At 45.5% G+C, this 22,647-nt stretch overlaps 1 protein-coding gene across 8 annotated transcripts in view; it reads right to left on the bottom strand.

Annotated features, from left to right (window-relative positions):
• The window catches only part of LOC122924259 (myocyte-specific enhancer factor 2D homolog), a 74,909-nt gene that overhangs the window by 4,233 nt on the left and 48,029 nt on the right, over positions 1-22,647 (bottom strand). For 3 of the 8 annotated variants that reach the window (XM_044275188.1, XM_044275190.1, XM_044275189.1), the window contains exons 3-10: positions 21,102-21,305; positions 10,359-10,496; positions 8,808-9,018; positions 8,672-8,728; positions 4,503-4,693; positions 3,882-3,899; positions 3,162-3,294; positions 1,888-2,056 (exon numbers count right to left, since the gene is read on the bottom strand). In XM_044275188.1, coding sequence (XP_044131123.1) covers positions 1,888-2,056; positions 3,162-3,294; positions 3,882-3,899; positions 4,503-4,693; positions 8,672-8,728; positions 8,808-9,018; positions 10,359-10,496; positions 21,102-21,305 — 1,121 coding nt within the window. Of the gene's footprint in view, positions 1-1,887; positions 2,057-3,161; positions 3,295-3,881; positions 3,900-4,502; positions 4,694-8,671; positions 8,729-8,807; positions 9,019-10,053; positions 10,189-10,358; positions 10,497-21,101; positions 21,306-22,647 lie in introns of all 8 variants that reach the window. The other 5 variants (XM_044275195.1, XM_044275191.1, XM_044275192.1 and 2 more) reach the window with 5 other exon arrangements.

Raw genomic sequence — 22,647 nt, 5'->3', positions numbered from 1 at the left:
TCCACAGGACCCGAGAGCTGGATATATTAGTGCAGCCATCAGAGGTCTTAACTCTGCAGAAGACCATCCAGCTCTTGTCCATCTCACTTCCTCTCGCTCTGTCTTGCACCTGCTCCTATCCCTCCATCTCACGCTCTATATCAATCTCCCCTGCTCCCAGTCCATCTATCCCTCACGTTCTCTATCACTCTCTCTCCATCCATTGCTCTCCATCTCGCTCCAGCTCTCTATCCATACATCTCTTGATTTCTATCTATTTTGCACCCAGTCTCTATCAATCCATCTCTCACTCATGCTCTCTGTCCATTCATCTCTCGCTCTGTCTCCATCTCACTTCCTCTCTCTCTATCCATCCATCTTGCTCCCGGTCTATTTCTAAGGTGCTCTCTACATATATATATATATATATATCCATCTCACACTCTCTATCCATCATCTATCTTCCTCTCTCTATCCATCCATCTCATTCCTGTTCTCTATCGATCCACGGGACTTACTCCACTTCTCTGTCCATCTTTCACTCTATCTATCCATCATTTGCTCACTGTCTCTACCCTTCTCTTGCTCCTGCTCTCTACCCATCCATCTCTCGCTCCTGCTCTCTACCCATCCATCTCTCGCTCCTGCTCTCTATCCATCCATCTCTCGCTCCTGCTCTCTACCCATCCATCTCTCGCTCCTGCTCTCTACCCATCCATCTCTCGCTCCTGCTCTCTACCCATCCATCTCTCGCTCCTGCTCTCTATCCATCCATCTCTCGCTCCTGCTCTCTATCCATCCATCTCTCGCTCCTGCTCTCTACCCATCCATCTCTCGCTCCTGCTCTCTACCCATCCATCTCTCGCTCCTGCTCTCTACCCATCCATCTCTCGCTCCTGCTCTCTACCCATCCATCTCTCGCTCCTGCTCTCTACCCATCCATCTCTCGCTCCTGCTCTCTACCCATCCATCTCTCGCTCCTGCTCTCTACCCATCCATCTCTCACTCCTGCTCTCTACCCATCCATCTCTCGCTCCTGCTCTCTATTCATCCATCTCTCGCTCCTGCTCTCTACCCATCCATCTCTCGCTCCTGCTCTCTATCCATCCATCTCTCGCTCCTGCTCTCTACCCATCCATCTCTCGCTCCTGCTCTCTATCCATCCATCTCTCGCTCCTGCTCTCTATTCATCCATCTCTCGCTTCTGCTCTCTATCCATCCATCTCTCGCTCCTGCTCTCTACCCATCCATCTCTCGCTCCTGCTCTCTCTATCCATCTCTCGCTCCTGCTCTCTATCTATCCATCATTTCCTTACTGTCTCTACCCTTCTCTTGCTCCTGCTCTCTACCCATCCATCTCTCGCTCCTGCTCTCTATCCATCCATCTCTCGCTCCTGCTCTCTACCCATCCATCTCTCGCTCCTGCTCTCTACCCATCCATCTCTCGCTCCTGCTCTCTACCCATCCATCTCTCGCTCCTGCTCTCTACCCATCCATCTCTCGCTCCTGCTCTCTACCCATCCATCTCTCGCTCCTGCTCTCTATCCATCCATCTCTAACTCCTGCTCTCTATTCATCCATGTCTTGCTCCTGCTCTCTATCTGTCCATCTACCCAACTTGCTCATGCTCTCTATCTGTCCATCTTGCATTGGGTCTCTACCCATCCATCTTACTTGCTCTCTCTATCCATCCATCTCTTGTTCTTGCTCATGCTCTCTATCTGTCCATCAATTACTCACTCACTCTCTCTATCCATCCATCTCTCGTTCTTGCCATCACCAATCTTGCTCGCTCCTTCTCTCCATCTCATTCCTGCTCTCTATCCATCCATCCATCTCGCTCTAGCTCTCTGTCCTTGGAATTACAGGTGCCCTAACCCAGCAGTAGGGGGCAGTAGAGATACGTACATCAGGTTACTTAGTGACACGGGAACCATCTGCTGCGCGTGGTGGTGCTGTTGATGCTGCTGCTGTTGCTGCTGCTGCTGATGCCAGGTGGACATGTTGCCTAATGACAAGGTTCCTGGAGAGGTGAACGTGGAGAGCGATGCCAAGTCTGCGCTGGTCAGCTGGTAGTCTGCAAGAAGACAATCAGTAAGAGGTCTCCACAAAACATGGGCAGATGCTGCCATCCTGAAGGGCAGAAGACAGACAGTATTTTCTTAATATCCCCTTAGAGGGGTTCCCCAGACCCGGGTATATAAAGCCTAATCAGTGGGTAACGCGTAGTTATGCACCTTGGGTTTCAGTTCCTCGTCATTTTCTAAATCTCTGCTTGCTGTCAGTAAATGCAATATAAGCACAGCCTGGAGTCGAGGAGTTTACCTCAGCTAGGCCAGGGCAGTTTTCAGTTGCCAAATGTAAGTATGTCTCTATTCACTGACAAAGAGATCTTGAAAACAGCAAGGAGTGAACACACATAAAATCCCCAATTTTTTTTTTTATCAGAATGTATGGTGCCCACTGCAGGAATGTTCCACTGCTTCCTATGGGGGGCCTCCCGTGGCATAGATCTGTTTCCAATTCCCGGTGACCCGACGGTTTATCTCTGCACTCTCATGTAATCCACAAGCGGGCAGAGAAATGGGGGGTGAAAGCCAGAGGCCTCCTAAATGACACAAACACGTGTAGGCCTTCTCATCCGTGACGGAAAGACACATGTGCTACAGGAAGGTCGCACAGGTCATCCTGCTTCCTAATACAGGAGCTGACCAGCAGAGGGCGCTGTAGGCAATCCTATGAGATGTTCTGCTCTGGCCGTTTACCAGGCTGATCTACGTGGCCGTCAAGCGTGACTTTCTTTAGACTGCACGCTCCGTTCCTCGCCTGGGCGTACATGTGACGATGACATCTCACACAGGATCTCGTAGGTCCAGCTCGGGTGTAAGAGAGACCTGCAACGACCCTACTCTAAATTGTGACAAGAGAGGCAGCCATAGGCACTTGACGAGAAGCTGATCCCAAAGCTTGCGATCCCTAGTGATCGACTGTAATCTAATCCTGCAGGAAGTGTTCCGTGTCTCTGTAGCGCCACCACAGTGAATACATGGTATTACACAGTGCTCACTCAAATCAGGTCCTTCAGGGCGAGAGACTCTCCAGATGAGGATCCCCTCCCCAATGAGGACATTAGACTGACCGCTACGCTTCTTGTTAAGCCCTCCACCATCCAAATGACATACCTGTGTTGTAGGCTGTGGACATGGCAGAGAACGGCAGTCCATGATGTGACAGTAAACTGGGTGTCGCCACCGATACGACCGGCGTGGTCAAGGAGTGAGCCGCTTGGGAGACTCCTAGCCTCTGTGTGTTCTGCTGAGAGGGGAGAAAAGGATAGACACTGGTTGACTCGGGAAGAGGACTCCCATTATCCACCACACCATGCAGGAGAGGGCCTTCCAACCCGCAATGATATAACTATCAACCTCATGCATATCTAGACACAATGGCGGCTGAGATATACTTTATTACACTTCTCTGGTGGAGATCCTTGACCTCCCACACACCCTCAGCAGTTCCTTGGTGGAGGCAGCCGAGGCGGTGAACTTCCTCCCCCCAGGAGATCAGACAATGAGCCTTTCATGCCCCTGGATCCTCACACATCCTTGGTGTGAATAAGGAGGCATGCTTCCTCCAGACATGACAAAAAGAACGCCCCCACCCTCCTTCCCCTGCTCATGTGACTACCAGTAATGGAAAAGCTGACCCATGGGAATCTGTACAGTATTATTATTATCATGGAGGCAAGAGACATGAGAAACCTCATCATCATACAGGTTAGCTTTCAAATTAAGGAACTGGCCACTAGGGGACACTGTTCCGCCAGCCAGAACTTCACTAAGACTACAGCAGACACAGGATTCACACTCGGCCATGAGAGCAAAGCAAGCAGAGACACTCACCATTTCCAGATCCTCCGCCTGGATGCAAAAAGCAGAGTATTGAAAAAGAGAGAGAGAAATGTGGCCTGTTAGACGGAGAAACTGAACACAAAAGAAGCTGGCCAGAATGAACACGGTACAAGCTACACAACTACTAGATCCAAGCTTAAAGTGGAACTCCCGCCAATAGGAGTTTCCCACAGGCTGAATATTTTTATCCCCAGTCTTCCCGCTTTTCTAGAAGTCATACCAATGATATCAGATGTCTGTATGCACTTGTCCTTTAAATTAAAGGGGAGATCTATATCACTAAAAAGTCTATTTTTTTTCCATTTTTCTATTTCTCCTGCTTTCCCAACACTAATTTGGTGTAAAGGGTGTAGTAGAAAGATTCTGAGGCGCAGGAGAGGGCATCAAAGTTTTACCCCCTCTATTGGTAATATTAGTCATTCTGTGACATGGTGGTCACAGGAGAAGATTTAGAAAAGCTCTCTTTGTTACCCATGGCAACCAATCACAGCACAACTTTGACTCTGAATGAATACAAGCTGTACTGTGATTGGCTGCTATACATCCCCCCCTATTATCAGATCCCTGCAGCCCCGAGACATCCATAGCCATTCTGTGAGGACTCCTACTCACCAAGTGATGCATTAACCCCTTGCCGCCTTGTGAGGTGATAACGCGCAGGTCTGGTTTGCGGCTGTTGGCTCCGAGCTGATTGTTCTGGGATGGAGGCGGAGGGGATTTGGCTGGGATGACTTTACCCAGGGAGTTCCCGTTCGATACCGGTATGAGGCCCGGAGAGGCTCGCGCACTGATGTAGCCATTGCCTACAGAATTGGGAAGGAAGAGGGGAAAACTGTGTGATGTGGCGGCAGCCATTTTGTAAAAAAAAAATAAAAAAATTAAAAACTTGTTGTCCATAGCAACCAATTAGAGTTTAATTTCTCACAGTGCTCTTGCAATGTGATTGATATCACTGTCCTGTCAAAATGGCTGCCTCCGTCTATACAAGAACGTGCCTTGTTGCTAGGTGCTTTTTCAATTAACTTTATTGACACAATGTACAGGAGGGTCAGCAGGCTTTAAGCGTGTAGCAGGGATGAGGTGTCTGCCGAGAGGCCGTTCCCTCGGGGTCCTCCAGCCATACTCCAGTTTCCTGCAGCGGGCAGGAAGAATGTAAGGAATGCTGGGTGACGTCAATGGTGACATTCATAGAACCGGCCCCGCCAGAATGTGCAACAGCTGACGGGGATCCCACAGCCCACAGGGGGGCACAGACTTTTCAGATGGGAGGACTGCTTTGTTTAAAGGGGAAACCTGGATTGGACTAGAACTAACCATGGCTCCGCCCACTACAATAATAACTCCAACTGGTGATGTCCCATACTGGGGCCGGTCAGAGGGACCCGCTGGGAGGAGGAAGTGTCCTAGGAAATTGCATTTAAGTCCCGCCCACAAACCAGCCAGCTTGTGCACATTTGTATACCTGCTCCCGCCTTTTTTATTGGCTCCACCCCTTCCCAGTACGCTTATACACTAGAGTGATTTTTTTAAAATATATATATGAGAGGGAGGACATATTTATTGACTCCTTGGGTTAATTTCAAGATCTCTGCTTGCTGTCAATAAATGGAAACCTTCAAGGTTTACATTTAATCAGCTGGAAATCCAGCCCGGCTCACACAACTGCAGTCCGTCACAGTGTATCAGGGCAGGCAAAGCCTCTTGAAGCCATCTCAAGTTGTGATAGTTTGTTACAGTGTATCAGGTTGTGCAGACTGGATACAATTGTTACAAACCCTCAGCTGTGAGAAGTATTAGGGCTGCACCGGTTGGAGCCCATGTATTTTGGGCACTGTGATTGGCTGTTGTGGGTCAGTTTTACTTTAGTTTACATGAGAGATCTTAAATTAGTAAAAAGTGGACAATCCCTTTAAGGGATGCTCAGGTGACACAGGGGGGGGGGGGGGTAGAATTCCTGGCTGCTGCCTGTCATCTGTCTGTTATCCGCACGACCAGTGGAAATCCATCTGACACGTGTGAGGGGGTCACCCGCATACTGGTGTCCAGTATGATTAGTGGGAGAGGAGACGTGAGCGCCTCAGACAGCAGCGTGAAAGTGGCGTGGGGGATAACGAGGAGGGGGGAACACAGGTCTGGATCAAATCTAATAACGCTAATGAAATCATATTAATCAAAGCAGCAGCGTAATTAGATGTAATGCCCGTCTGGGTGAAACCGGGGACTCTGCAGTAACCCTTCAATGGCCAGACCGAGGGATGGCGTTACCCATAGCAACCAGTCACTTTCTAAGCATCCGCTAAGGAACCCATAAGAAGGAAAACATAGGTCGCTCGGGGCAGCAGAATCATATAAAAAGGCCACTAACCACGATTTTTTTCCTTCTCTGTGTCCTTATCAAAACCAGTGCTAATCAGAGCTATTACGGACAGGCTGCTGGGCAGTGCCACATGACCCATGTCTCTGTTTACTGCCTGCAACTCTGACAACCCCTTGCCATGTGCTTTCCATGTCTTTCACTTGCCCCTGGTACACATCACTACCATTAGTCTCCTTCCCCCTCTGGTGCTATAAACCATTCCCCAGTAAGTTCCCTATTCTGTTTCCTTCCCCCTCTGGCAGCTGTCTTAGGCTTAGGCTACTTTCACACCTGCATTTTTTCGCTGGATCCGGCAGGGTTCAGCAAAAACGCTTCCGTTACTGATAATACAACCGTCTGCATCCGTTATGAACGGATCCGGTTGTATTATCTTTAACATTGCCAAAACGGATCCGTCATGAACTCCACTGAAAGTCAATAGAGAACGGATCCGTTTTCTATTGTGTCAGATTGAGTCAGAGAAAACGGATTCGTCCCCATTGACTTGCATTGTGGCTCATGACAGATCCGTCTTGCTCCACATCCCAGCTTGCTGCGATTTGCTCTCCGATAAGGGAACGCAACCAAACGGAACGGAATGCAAAACTAAAGCGTTTTTTTCCCCCCGGTATTGAGACCCTATGACGGATATCAATACTGGAAAATAAAAAACGCTAGTGTGAAAGTAGCCCAAGTCAGTTTCCTTCCCCCTCTCGCAGCTGTAAACATGGTCCCCAGTAAGTTCCCTAGTCAGTCTCCTTCCCCCTCTCGCAGCTGTAAACATGGTCCCCAGTAAGTTCCCTAGTCAGTCTCCTCCACTCCTCTCATCAATTATATAATCTCAAATTCACTAGTCAGTCTCCTTCCCCCTCTCGCAGCTGTAAACATGGTCCCCAGTAAGTTCCCTAGTCAGTCTCCTCCACTCCTCTCATCAATTATATAATCTCAAGTTCACTAGTCAGTCTCCTTCCCCCTCTCGCAGCTGTAAACATGGACCCCAGTAAGTTCCCTAGTCAGTCTCCTCCACTCCTCTCATCAATGATATCATCTCAAGTTCACTAGTCAGTCTCCTTCTCCATCTGACAGCTTTAATAGTCTGTCTCCTTCTCCCTCTGGCTTCTGTAAATATAGTGCCCAAATCATCACTAAGTCAGTCTTCTTTCCCCTCTGGCAACTGTAAACATAGTCTCCAGTAAGGTACCCAGTCAGTCTCCTTCAATATAGTCCTCCGGAAGGTATCTAGTCAGTCTCCTCCCCCATCTGGCAGTTCTAAATACAGATTCCTTGCCAGATAGATAACTTTACCATGGATTCCTAAACAGTCAAAAGAACAAGCACTTGCTCTCCAGCAGTGATCTCCTCAGCTTTCCTCTTGCACAGACGCCATTTTGTTTTGTGCACCATTTTCTAGCAAAAGTAATAATACTGCACTACTGTGTGTGTGCACGCCATAACGTGAAATGTACATAGATGGTGTCACACCTCCAGTCCTGCACCAGCAGCCGGGAGATCTCCAGCCTGCTGCACTCGACTACACTAATTACAGGGCTCTGTAGATGAGCTGCTAATTACCCCAGCTAATACACGCCCACCAGCCGGATAACGAGGCACTGCTCCCAGGGGGAGAGGTAGACAAGACGCAACGAATGCCAGTACAGATGGGGAAGGAGAAGGACCTCCATATTAAATTACTCCTTATGGGACTGCACTGTCACAGGGAGACCCCCCTAGAGGATACCCAATATACACAATTCTGACAGAGGTGATGTTGTCTGCCTCCTCGTTAACGGGCCGTGGGGGGTGCATGCTCCACCTCCATCCGTCTCTGACCCATTTCTCTCCTTACATCAAGTTGCCCCCCAGCCACATACAGTCCCGTCTTCCTAAACCCACAGGCACAGGTCTCAGAGGAGAGCACCATCCACTAAAACACTCTGTGCTGCTGGAATCCTTTCAAATACATTGCAGCGCTTGGAAAATATAAAAAACAGTTTTTTAATATCCGATTCCTAGGCGGAGATACGATCCTTTGAATTTACAGGCCCGAGGCTGCACTACTGAGGCATTCTGATTTTCAGAAGTAGTGTTGCCTCCAAACAGACACTGCACCTGAGAGAAATCAAGAGACCTGTTGTTCTGAAAATCTCTCAGTAGTGCAGCCTCAGGCTTTGGGCCTCTAACGTCAAGTGATCATATCTCGGCCTAGGAATAAGATATTAAAAAACGGCTTTTGCTTTCTTAATGTTCATGAAAGGGTCTTTTTGATTTTCTTCTTTATCGTGTCTACCCTGCGCGTAGTGGGTAGAGTCAGGGTCAGGACCACCTAAGAAGGATCCCAAGACAACCCTGTCCTGTCACTGGGATACCCGGTCAGTAATCCTACCCGCCATGCAGAGCAGTGAGGGATCAGTGGCGCCACACTCACCTACAGGGCTTGGACAGGTTCCATTAGAATTGTTAAGGTCTCCCCCGAGCATCGCTCCTGTAGATACAAAGAGAGCAGGTGAGTAACGCGAAGTCCACGCCATAGACGTGCCTACTGCGTCCCGATACTCACTTACCTGCGCTGGCTGGCCTCTGAGGTAGCCCCGGAGACACTGTGTTCCTCTGCAGGGTCTGTGGCTGCGGTGACAGGAGCCGGGGGTCCGTGAGCGAGGCCGTCATCAGAGACTGTGTGACCAATGACCCCCCGGGGTTGCTGAACTGCAGTGCGTTCTGATTGGTCACCGGTACAGTAACGGGCATAGCGAAGTTCGGTGCAGGAACTGCAGACTGAAGACACAAAACCAGATTAGAGCTCTGACAACCAATGCAGGAGAGTGGTGTCGTAACCTATGGCAACCGACAAGAGGGTTACGACGCCATGGGCAGTCATACAATAAGTGGGCACACACTCTGCGTCGTCATCATCATCATCATCATCACACCCCACAGCAACTGGAAAGAATCCATGCGTTATGAGTAGAAGGGAAATCCCATTAAATTGCAGGGCGCTATTTTATCCTCAAGATGGCGGCTGTTTCTGAGCTACGGTTAAGAGGTTAAACTTTGGGGAGATGGGGGGGGGGCCGATTAGGAGCTTCAGCTGCCACGGAAAAAAAGCCACACACAAGATTAGGACACGTTTGTTATGGGTTAATAACAGGGACCGGATGAAGGCCATTTTATGGAAGACCCTTACTCCTCTGGTTCATAACAAAAGAGGCCATTTTGGAACATCAAATCTCCTGGAAGTTGACAAAATGGCCGACTTTGCCGTGCGTCGGTAACGAAGGCTGAAACTGCTTTATATCTGTTCCTTATGTGAGGTAACCAAGGCCAATTAAGCAGAGCCATGCAAGCGCACACCCGTGATCCTGTAACCCCTCAGCTCTGGTAGGGGGTCTTCCGACTCACCCTAAAGATGGAGGGTTAGGTTCTGTATTTACATGAAGCAGCACTGCAGGTTCCCAGGCCTACACCATGGCGCCACCCAGTGTGACCATGCAGGCCCTGCTGTAACGGTCACTATGTCAACTGGAGAATTAAAGCATAACTCCACCCAATGGCTAAAAATTCAGAGGTGACAGCAGTTCATCCCAGTATCCCGCTCCCTCCATATCACAGTCACAGGAACCTAGGGAGCTGAGATATGAGGGGCTGTTTGAACGACATTGCTGAAAAGGCACAGGTGGACTCCCGTGGCTGTGATATTGTGGTCGGAGTCGTGGATAATGAGCGCCGACGGCCCAGAAGGTGGCCGCCATGTTGGGTCCCGGAACGTGCAGTGCTGCATTGGCCTGTGGCTCCCTCCCCCGCGGTACTCACTGCGAGTCTATAACTCTGCATCATTTTATCAAACTCCTCGTCAATCTTTTTATATTTCTCCTCCGTCTGCGGAGTCAGCGCAAAAACCTCGTCCGCGTCCGGGCTCTCGTACTCCCTGTGCTTCTTGTTCAGCGCCTGCTTTTCCGGATTCGGTGGGAGGGGGGGGGAGGTGATATTTTGGGGATTTTTTTTTTGTTTTCCATTTTTTGTTTATTGAGGGACAGAGGGAATGAGGGACAAACAAAAAGAAAAAGAGAGAGAGAAGAAGAGAGGTGAAGAGCGGTTGATAGCGGCCAGGTACTTACACCGTAGCGTTTGAATAGAATGTCCAAGTCCTCGCTGGCTTTGCGATATTTGTCTTCCATGAGGGGGCTCTGGTCAATGGAGTCATCCCCGTCCGGTTCGGGGCTGTCGCACCCGTTAAAACCTTTCTTTCTTAATGTCTGAAATCACAACCATAAAAAACTCAGCTCCGAATCTCTCCACCCATTGTCTCTCCAAGGGGCGGCCATTTTGCTGACTACATGATGACTATTGATTTGTCTCCCAGCTATGTGTGTATAGATATGACTGTGCCTCACCGACCTCCAGGACGTTCCGCCTGCCTCAATGCCGTCATTAGCTCCTCAAATTAAGCTAAGTCTACAAAATGGTCGCGATAGCCTGACCAAACCCACCCAGCCTTCCACCTTCATACATTTCTATAGTCATGGCCAGCTTTGGTGGAGGCTTTCATTAGTATTACAGATTTTTTTCAGTCAGTCATACTATCATGGAATAGCGCCACACAGTGCATAAATAATACTGCTATATGGTGCATATATAATAATAAGGCTGCACAGCTTTTCCATACTACCCATAATGGAGGGGGAGCAGGGCAGTGAATGCCCCGGGGTATAAATCGATAGGCCGGTCATTGCATGGTGATATTACTCCACACATTACCACTACATATACTTCCACATGCGATAAATGGACACCATGTGTCTGTATGTAGGGGTACAATAAAGCTTGTTGAAACGGGCAGAAGACATCCATTTGGATCACCTTTTCCTGACTGAGGGGAATTATGAGGGGGTTACATGGCTGCTTTATCAGTGTCAGGCCAGGCCGCCATGAAATTCCTGTCATCCGTCACGTCTGACCCTCCAGAATATCTGATAATCTGCTGCTAAAAATAAAACATTTTTGAATAGAAAATGCATAGTCAATATGGTGGGAGATTTATTAAAACTGGTGCAAAGGAAAACAACCAATCAGATTCCAGCTTTCATTTTCTAATAGAGCTCTGAAAAATGAAAGATGGAATATGATTGGTTGCTATGGGCAACTCAGACAGTTTTCCTTTTCATGGCCGCTCAGGAAAAGGTGACTAAATGGACATCTTCCGCCCGTTTCAACGAGCTTTATTTATATCCCCACAAACAGACACGTCACATGGCTGAGGTAAACAAACCGCTAGCGGCCCCCTCTACTGAAGGGTATGTGCTGGTCTCCACATGGGGGATATTTTGTGTCTGGGCCCCTCCGATTAGTTCGGCTCTAACGCTTCTCCTGAGTCGTATCCTCCGACGAACCAAAATAAAAACACCACCCCTCTCGCTGCTGCCTCAGCACAACGTCTCGGCTCGGACCAGATACATAATTGTAATGAATTCTTGCCTCGTTTGCTGACTGTGGGAAAAAAAATAATTTGCTCTGCAGCTGTCGGCTTCTTTTATTCTGTAAATTTGGCTATTTTTATGTGCAGAGGCATCCTAAAATAAACGCGCCACAGTCGATAAGCATGCGGAGTGGGGCTGGAGCTCGCTGATGTCACAGGACTCTTCCAGTGATAGAGAAAATGAGCAATTTCTTGTATTTTACACAAAAAAAAAAACATAGGACAATGTAGCACTTAAACTGCGCCACCTACTGAGCAGGACGCTAAAAAAAGTTTAAAAAAAAACAACGATAGACAAAGATACCCCTGACTGGAGATCTAATGGCGGCCATATTGGTTGTCACTCAGCTTTCCCAGAGACAGGTCTAGCTGCAGACAGCCATAGACAGGTGGTGCTTCTGCCAGAGTGGATGTCACCCAGCTTTCCTGGGATCAGAACTGGGCAAATAGGGCCACACGTGGACAATGCCAGGGTATACGCCACATGTGTGACAGTCTCCGCCGCATCGAGTCAATGTGCTCCTGTCCTTCGAGGTCAGCTCTCCGCTGCTGGCATGTAGGGGGCTCCACAGGATAACATTTACAGGGCGCTCTGGCAATGCCAACGTTAAATGGCAGTCACGGAATCTCTTAAAATCTCCTAATGGTTTCCTGCTGCTTGCGACCCGGCATTTAAGTAGAGTGCAAATGGCGATTAAATGCATTTAGGATTTTATGAGCGGGTGCTCGGCTCGCCTCATGTGCACTTAGGATACCAAAGATCCTGCTTTCTGCGTCTGGGCATCTGGGCAGGATGTACTCAGGCACAAAGTGAAAAGTTTCTGACAAGGTGCCCACTCCATCATCACCCGTCCCTAAACCCAACTTTTTCCATTTCTCAGCAAAATGGCTGCCACCCAGCTTTCCCGGACTAGGATAGCTATTCTGATGGAGTAGTAATGGTAGCCATTTTGGTTGTCGCCCAGCTTTCCAAGGAACAGATACTCTTTATAACAAGTGAGGGGGGGGCACTTATTGTCGTTGACCGCTGTAAAGGGCGGCGGGGATCCCGACACTGGCCGTATATATATCCTCCAAACAACTCAGACTCACAGCAGACTGCTAAGTGAACAGATTTGTTCATTTCAGCCGCATAAGCGCACACCAAGCACGTCGGCCATATGGACCCAGGACATCTGCTGGAGGCACAAGAACAGCACTAAGGAAGTCTCTCAGGTGACAAGACGACTCCATGAGCTCAGCCGCCAGCCTCGCGTGCACTCCCTAACTTCTAAACTTCTCAGACTTGAGTCCTCCAAGCAGGTGCAGGAAAATACTAAACCAGAGAGCAGAGGGAAGTTAAAGGGCAATGCCACCTCTGGGCACCATTTTACATAGACAGTCTACCTAAAATGTTTACCCACCATGTGCATACATTACTAATCCTGAGTAACATCCTGTATTATACCCCAGAGCTGCACTCACTATTCTGCTGGTGCAGTCTCTGTGTACATACATTACTTATCCTGTACTGATCCTGAGTTACATCCTGTATTATACTCCAGAGCTGCACTCACTATTCTGCTGGTGCAGTCACTGTGTACATACATTACTTATCCTGTACTGATCCCGAGTTACATCCTGTATTATACTCCAGAGCTGCACTCACTATTCTGCTGGTGGAGTTACTGTGTACATACATTACTTATCCTGTACTGATCCTGAGTTACATCCTGTATTATACCCCAGAGCTGCACTCACTATTCTGCTGGTGCAGTCACTGTGTACATACATTACTTATACTGTACTGATCCTGAATTATACTTCAGAGCTGCACTCACTATTCTGCTGGTGCAGTCACTGTGTACATACATTACTTATCCTGTACTGATCCTGAGTTACATCCTGTATTATACTCCAGAGCTGCACTCACTATTCTGCTGGTGGGGTCATTGTGTACATACATTACTTATCCTTTACTGATCCTGAATTATACTTCAGAGCTGCACTCACTATTCTGCTGGTGCAGTCACTGTGTACATACATTACTTATCCTGTACTGATCCTGAGTTACATCCTGTATTATACTCCAGAGCGGCACTCACTATTCTGCTGGTGCAGTCACTGTGTACATACATTACTTATCCTATACTGATCCCGAGTTACATCCTGTATTATACTCCAGAGCTGCACTCACTATTCTGCTGGTGCAGTCACTGTGTACATACATTACTTATCCTGTACTGATCCTGAGTTACATCCTGTATTATACTCCAGAGCTGCACTCACTATTGCACAACAGCCTTACCTCGTTCTGTAAATGATAATGTCAAACACTGGTATAAAATTAATGCATACATTATATGTAATAAAAATCTGCCACATCTGTGATGCTTTGATCGGGTATTACTGTTGTAATTCCAGATCCAGCCTCGGGGGGCAGTGTTATATTACAGAGTTGTTCACAGGACAACTGGAAGCTCTCACCTATAACCACTAAGCACAAACAAAGAAGGATACACAAGTTATGGTGTAATACACAAACTGGTCCGAGGTGTAGGACTACAGGCCCCATCAGGCACATCTAGGTTGTAGCAGTATTCGGTTATACCCAGCTCATTCTGCTTCACTGAGCGAATCCCATTTTTCCTGACTTAAAGTGACAATTCCTTTGTCCGGCTGATCCCAAAATATATCCGGCGCCCAACAGCTGCGCTGCGAATCCTTATCACTGGCACCCAGGCCATCGAACAGAATAGTGCTGACGAGCGCCTGTGATAAATGCATTTCGTAAAAAAAATTGGATGGCGGAAAATAAAAAAGGGGGGGGGGGGTAGCTACAAATTTTATTAATGTCATCTAGTTACATCATAAGTTCAGCACTGCTGAAAACTGTTTATTTGCAGGTTCTTATAGCAACAGGAGGCTGGGGTGCAGCTGGCCAAAATGGGGGTCCTGACCAAAAATCTATGGGGAGGGGTCACTTCCTGCCATGTGTCACATAGATGGACCTCTTGATACTGTCAGATATACGGTAACTCATATGCCTACTTCCCCTTTAAAAAAATATATATATTCCCTATTGTCATAATGCCAAGCGAGCCCGCATCCTCCACCGTATTATAAGAGGGTGCTCCCTTCCTGAAGCTGCAGAAGCCATGGGATGTGTCTAGTGGTGCTACTCAGCCTACAGTGAAGCAAAGTGGTAGTACCGGCAATAGCCAGTGGACTGGAGCGGCGCTGTTTGCAGAAGGAAGCAGCCGTGTTTTTTCTAACATGGAATATAATACGGGGGTATTGAAGTCATTGTATAAAGACCACCAGAGTGGAGGAGTCCATCATGACAGGATGATTTGATCTCAGTCTGTGTCTACGACTCCTCTATGCCGGATAGACCAGCGTCTTCGGCTGTGATTTCATACAGTGCGATAACGGGCCTTCTCATGAAAAAGTAATGAAGATGAGATGATTCCACCTCTGTCGCTGACAAGGTAAAGCTGGAATTAACCCCGCCACTGCCAGGGGGAGCTCAGAGATCCTCCTGGCAATCTCAGGGTTAGAGCCGAAGAGAAGAAGGGAGGGGGATGGGGGGGAGCTGAAGAGATAAAGTGACATGAGAAAGGTCAGACAATGACATTCAAAACTCTCTCCGTCACCGTGGAGGCTTCAGCGAGCAGAAATGAGACTTACACAGTGCAGAAACACCTATCATCATTAATGGCCACCTTTGTACAAAGCAAGGAGAGCAGGTCTTCTACATTAAAAGCTTCAAATTATCTTACAAGGAGATCTCAACCTCTTCAAGATCACCAAACACGACATAAGATGGAACCACTAAGCGTTAATATACATACAGACCAAGAAGCCTTTTTGTTTCCTTGGTATCACTTAGTAGACCACAACTAACTTCTACTATTGCCGCTAATCAGGTTCTTTCCTCAGGGATGAAGGTTCAGGATATGCATGACTCAAAAAAAGCAAGACTCGAAAAATAAGCAACTCATCAGCCATGGCTAACAAAATCAAGGCTCCACTACTTTAGACTTACTAACTTTCAACTAAATTTTCATGGATGGTGATTGTTTCTCCAGGTTGTCCTCCTGATCAGCATGACCCAAAAAAGGAATTAGCTCATCAGCTGTAACCCCTGAGACCAGGGCTCCTCTAGTTTAGGCTTACTAACTTTCAACTACATTCTCATGGATGGTGGTTGTCTCTCAGTGTTGTCCTCATGACCAGTAAGGCAATCACTGATCTATAGTATCTAGACATTAATGCCCACCAACCAACTGGCATTTTCAAGGGTTGGGTTTTCTGAAAACAGCCAAAAGAGATCCTCAAACTTCAGAAAGCGATGGGATCAAAATGAACCAAGGCAAAGTTTTAAGGTCGACAGTTCATTTTCAAAAAAAAATTCTGCTCATTCCTGAGGTAATCTAGGCCTTTACTGGAGTCCTCCTGACACTTTCACTCATTGACTCATCTGTGGACCATCACTAGGCCAGAAGGACCATTAGCAGATACCAAATAAGGAAATTAGAAAAAATACTCAAGAAATGGACTCTCCAACGAGATTTGTGGGTAAGACACCGCCACTAATCTGCAACCAAATCCCCTGACACCATCCCCCTCACCAGTACACCTCTTTCGCACTTGCTCATCACCCATCCATACACCTGTACGTCTTCAGTCTGACATTTTAACCGGGAGCTCTTCAAAAATTCAGATGGAGCTGGAATGTGATGGGGAAGAGCAGGATGGTGCTAATTAAAGAGCGGCACCCCTCGTCTCACCAGCTGAGAATCTCGCCTAAACCCGCTCCTCTTATACTCTATTAACCCTTTAACAATAGGTGCATTGAAATGGAGTAAATTAACCTCAACGGTGGAGGTGTTGGAGGTGGAAGAGTCAACCACTTCAGGAGGCAGCACGTGGTTTGAGAAGAAAGTGGATAAAAATGCCTATAAATGGACTATTTGCATCCACATTAGGGGCAAATTCAAAATGGCTTCCCAGAAGAACACACTTGCACTAGCTACACAATATAGCTTGCCGGTCTCCAGTTCCAATGGTAGGCCAACCGCTGAGTTAAGTTGGACAGTAGACCCTTAACAGGTTCTCATCAGTAAACTAGGTAAGTAAGGGTTTGTAGGCGATGATGCCGCCATACTCAGCACCACTATATGAAATCTCGGAGGGGTGTTGATATTTCACCATAAACAGGAGCAGCTAGTAAACAGTATTCCGCCCACAGCTCCGACTAATAGAGCTAAAATGTTATGCTTGATCATTTCGGGGCCTTCTGAGAGTTTCGGCATTAGTATTATTTAAATATGAGTTGGAGTCCACCCTCCTCAAGTAATAAGCGCCTGCTCCCTTTAATCTTGCAGCGGGGAAGCGAAGTCTGCCATATGTATATAATGAGACACTGAAAATGCAGTGAGTAAGAAGAATTGTAGGAGGCAATTACTGGTGAGGAGCAAAGGGCTGATTTATATGTTGGTGTCGGCTGTGGAAAGAAAGAGTAGGGGTGATGATTGCGCACAAACGACCCCACTGATTCACTGCCAGATGCTGGGACTGCAAGGGTGAACATGGACCTACCCACTAAACAACCACCTTCTAGAAGATTAAAGCACAGACTTAACACTATGACACCCATCATCAACCTACAAATGTCGGTGCCTGGAAAGAAATCTATATCTTCTAGCTGAGATGGGCCACAAGCTCCAGCAAACTTCGAGTTCATATGACTTTATACAACACACAAGCAACAATTTACTTATATTTATCACCTTACAAATAATCTTCAGCTTTAGGAAATAAAAACTTTACATGCTGATATAATACTGCCCCCTATGTACAAGAATATATCTACTATAATACTGCCCCCTATGTACAAGAATATATCTACAATAATACTGCCTCCTATGTACAGGAATATAACTACTATAATACTGCTCCTATGTACAAGAATATAACTACTATAATACTGCTCCTATGTACAAGAATATAACTACTATAATACTGCCTCATATGTACAAGAATATAACTACTATAATACTGCTCCTATGTACAAGAATATAACTACTATAATACTGCTCCTATGTACAAGAATATATCTACTATAATACTGCTCCTATGTACAAGAATATAACTACTATAATACTGCTCCTATGTACAAGAATATAACTACTATAATACTGCTCCTATGTACAAGAATATAACTACTATAATACTGCTCCTATGTACAAGAATATATCTACAATAATACTGCCTCCTATGTACAGGAATATAACTACTATAATACTGCTCCTATGTACAAGAATATAACTACTATAATACTGCTCCTATGTACAAGAATATATCTACTATAATACTGCTCCTATGTACAAGAATATAACTACTATAATACTGCTCCTATGTACAAGAATATAACTACTATAATACTGCTCCTATGTACAAGAATATAACTACTATAATACTGCCTTCTATGTACAAGAATATAACTGCTATAATACTGCCTCCTATGTACAAGAATATAACTACTATAATACTGCCTCCTATGTACAAGAATATAACTACTATAATACTGCCCCTATGTACAAGAATATAACTACTATAATACTGCCCCTATGTACAAGAATATAGCTACTATAATACTGCCTCCTATGTACAAGAATATATCTACTATAATACTGCCTCCTATGTACAAGAATATATCTACTATAATACTGCCTCCTATGTACAAGAATATAACTACTATAATACTGCCTCCTATGTACAAGAATATAACTACTATAATACTGCCTCCTATGTACAAGAATATAACTACTATAATACTGCTCCTATGTACAAGAATATAACTACTATAATACTGCCTCCTATGTACAAGAATATAACTACTATAATACTGCCCCTATGTACAGGAATATAACTACTATAATACTGCTCCTATGTATAAGAATATAACTGCTATAATACTGCTCCTATGTACAAGAATATAACTGCTATAATACTGCTCCTATGTACAAGAATATAACTGCTATAATACTGCTCCTATGTACAAGAATATAACTACTATAATACTGCCTCCTATGTACAAGAATATAACTACTATAATACTGCCTCCTATGTACAAGAATATAACTACTATAATACTGCCTCCTATGTACAAGAATATAACTGCTATAATACTGCTCCTATGTACAAGAATATAACTACTATAATACTGCTCCTATGTACAAGAATATAACTACTATAATACTGCCTCCTCTGTACAAGAATATAACTACTATAATACTGCTCCTATATACAAGAATATAACTGCTATAATACTGCCTCCTATGTACAAGAATATAACTACTATAATACTGCTCCTATGTACAAGAATATAACTACTATAATACTGCTCCTATGTACAAGAATATAACTACTATAATACTGCCTCCTATGTACAAGAATATAACTACTATAATACTGCTCCTATGTACAAGAATATAACTACTATAACACCGCTCCCTCCAGACATGAATGGTTAGGGAATTTTCCTATAAGAATGCCCTTGCTCTTTCTCCGCAGGCCTCAGACGGTCTCATTTTCCTCCCTGACTGCTATAGTCTCCAATGAGTCAGACATTTTGAGACCTTGGCCTCTCTCTGCTCTTCACATGTAAATATTTCCCTGGAACACAGTACGGTATTACGCAGGCCGGGCCGCTCACGCTGGTGTTTCTGTACTGGACGTTTGCTCGCTCATCAGTTGCTCGGTTATACGAGCCAATTATCACAAACGAATATCCCAATGAAGGCTTCTTCCTGATCATCATGCAGTCTAATAGGTCCTGAAGGCCCTTTTACGCTGGATGATGCTCCCTACAGGCCCCTGTAAAAGGTCCGGTTGTTGTCTACAGACATGTGCCATGAAGAGGCTGGAGACCATGACATATCCCCTCGAAGGCCGCTCTTGCACTTTCTGTGCTTCCTTCAATAAACTTTATTTACAAACCCAGAGTGTCCAGTCAGATTTTATATGGCGACTAAATGAGGGGGGGGGGGGGTTACATAGTACGTCAAAAAGGGTCGTTGATGGACTAACCAAAGCAATGAGGCCTCAATGTCGCCCCAGCCTGTGACTGGGGGACGCCCTCCGTTTTCACTGTCCCCCACCTGAAGCGGATCCTTCGATGACGAGGTTGTGCTGAGCATCTTGAGATGTGATCCCTCCAGGGGAGTCGATCCTCAGCACCCTGTCAGGTGTCCCGGAGTAGGCATGCAGTACGCCATGCTCCCACTAAACTCACCTCCTGCCCCCATCTTTGTAATATTGGCTCCTTCCCTTTATAAATAAAGTTATTTAAAGTGCTGCACACAATGGCGGTATTTATAACCAGCATTTCACTTTTCTCTTAAGAAATACATTACAAAGGAAGGTGGGCCTTTACTAAAAGACACCATGCTAAGACCCCCCTCCCCCCGCTCCCCGTAACACAGATTAGGCAGTAATTTCTCATCTTCCTATATAAGGCAAGCTTCCCCGGAGACCAGGATACAGAAGTGCTCGCCCGGTTATCAGGCAGATAAGGCCTGGACTTTCCTTATCGTTAGAATAGCAACTTTAGCTCTTAAACGCGTCGCCAGCGATAGCCCTGGGGGCAGGGGTGACGCCCTATCAGCTCTAAAAGCCTGCTCTGATTAGATACAAAATGGCCGTTATTGAAGCCAAGGGCCCGGCTAGGCCGAGTCTGGATTCCAGCTTGTCTGCGGTGCCTCCAGTCACCTCAAGGAAAGTACTATCATCGCAGGGTGACGTCAGGGGACAAAGGGCACTGCGGGCCATGAAAGCCATATTCTACAAATCATTAACCATTTCCTGCCTGAAGACTCATCCTGGAATACAATGTAGCGGGCTTATTATTTGGCATCGCCGTCTCTCAGTCTGCACTGGAGCCAATAAAGGAAACGAGGATCGGTCTGACCTAGGTTTACCAGACACGGACGTCTACCAGGCCGACAGCTTTACCCTCAAAAGGCTCCCTCAGTAAGAAGAACAGAAAACTTCTTGGCCAATCCTGAGATGACCACATCACCAACTAGTAATGCGGCAGACCACGCGAGTCTTCACGACGCTCCTGGTTGGCTAAAACAAGGGGGCGGTTGGCGGACCCGTCACACAGCTTATTTATAGCCAAAAACGGACCCTTTCCTCAGGTGCAGTGTCCCTTTAGGAAACAGAAGCCTTACAACCACAACTCCCATCATTGTCTAAGGCGGAGCTACTCACACCAACCAATCAGAATTTTTAATGGAGACATAACTTAAAAGAGTCACCAATTCTCAGGACCTACGCTGCCCCATGACTGGTTACCATGAGGAACACACCCAGTCTGAAAAGATGCCCAGCTCACCTCTATTATGTCTGCGTTAGTCCGACTCTCGTGGGGCTCATTGTACTCTGTGTATTTCAGCAGCACTTTGTCCATGTCCGTGCTGGCATACTGGAACAGTTTGTTTGAGTGGTTGAAGATGATGAGAGCGATCTCACAGTCACACAGGACGCTGAGCTCATAAGCCTTCTTCATCAGCCCAAATTTACGCTTTGTGAACGTCACCTGTGGGAGAGATAAGGTGTTAAATGTGTCAAAGGTCTCGTCGTGACTCTCCATACCACCTATATAATACTGCCTCCTATGTACAGGAATATAACTAGTATAATACTGCTCCTATGTACAAGAATATAACTACTATAATACTGCCTCCTATGTACAGGAATATAACTGCTATAATACTGCGCCTATGTACAAGAATATAACTACTATAATACTGCTCCTATGTACAAGAATATAACTACTATAATACTGCTCCTATGTACAAGAATATAACTACTATAATACTGCCTCCTATGTACAAGAATATAACTACTATAATACTGCTCCTATGTACAAGAATATAACTACTATAATACTACCCCTATGTACAAGAATATAACTACTATAATACTACCCCTATGTACAAGAATATAACTACTATAATACTGCTCCTATGTACAAGAATATAACTACTAGAATACTGCCTCCTATGTACAAGAATATAACTAGTATAATACTGCCTCCTATATACAAGAATATAACTACTATAATACTGCTCCTATGTACCAGAATATAACTACTATAATACTGCTCCTATGTACCAGAATATAACTACTATAATACTGCCTCCTGTGTACAAGAATATAACTACTATAATACTGCATCCTATGTACAAGAATATAACTACTATAATACTGCATCCTATGTACAAGAATATAACTACTATAATACTGCTCCTATGTACAAGAATATAACTACTATAATACTGCTCCTATGTACAAGAATATAACTACTATAATACTGCCTCCTGTGTACAAGAATATAACTACTATAATACTGCCTCCTATATACAAGAATATAACTACTATAATACTGCCTCATATGTACACGAATATAACGACTATAATACTGCCTCCTATATACAAGAATATAACTACTATAATACTGCTCCTATGTACAAGAATATAACTACTATAATACTGCATCCTATGTACAAGAATATAACTACTATAATACTGCATCCTATGTACAAGAATATAACTACTATAATACTGCTCCTATGTACAAGAATATAACTACTATAATACTGCCTCCTATGTACAAGAATATAACTACTATAATACTGCTCCTATGTACAAGAATATAACTACTATAATACTGCCTCCTATGTACAAGAATATAACTACTATAATACTGCTCCTATGTACAAGAATATAACTACTATAATACTGCTCCTATGTACAAGAATATAACTACTATAATACTGCTCCTGTGTACAAGAATATAACTACTATAATACTGCTCCTATGTACAAGAATATAACTACTATAATACTGCTCCTATGTACAAGAATATAACTACTATA

Source organism: Bufo gargarizans, unplaced genomic scaffold (genome assembly GCF_014858855.1).
Source record: "Bufo gargarizans isolate SCDJY-AF-19 unplaced genomic scaffold, ASM1485885v1 original_scaffold_956_pilon, whole genome shotgun sequence".
In the NCBI taxonomy this organism is placed as follows: Eukaryota; Metazoa; Chordata; class Amphibia; order Anura; family Bufonidae; genus Bufo; species Bufo gargarizans.
The sequence above is the reverse complement of the archived record's forward strand: the minus strand, read 5'-3'. Positions and strand labels throughout refer to the sequence as shown.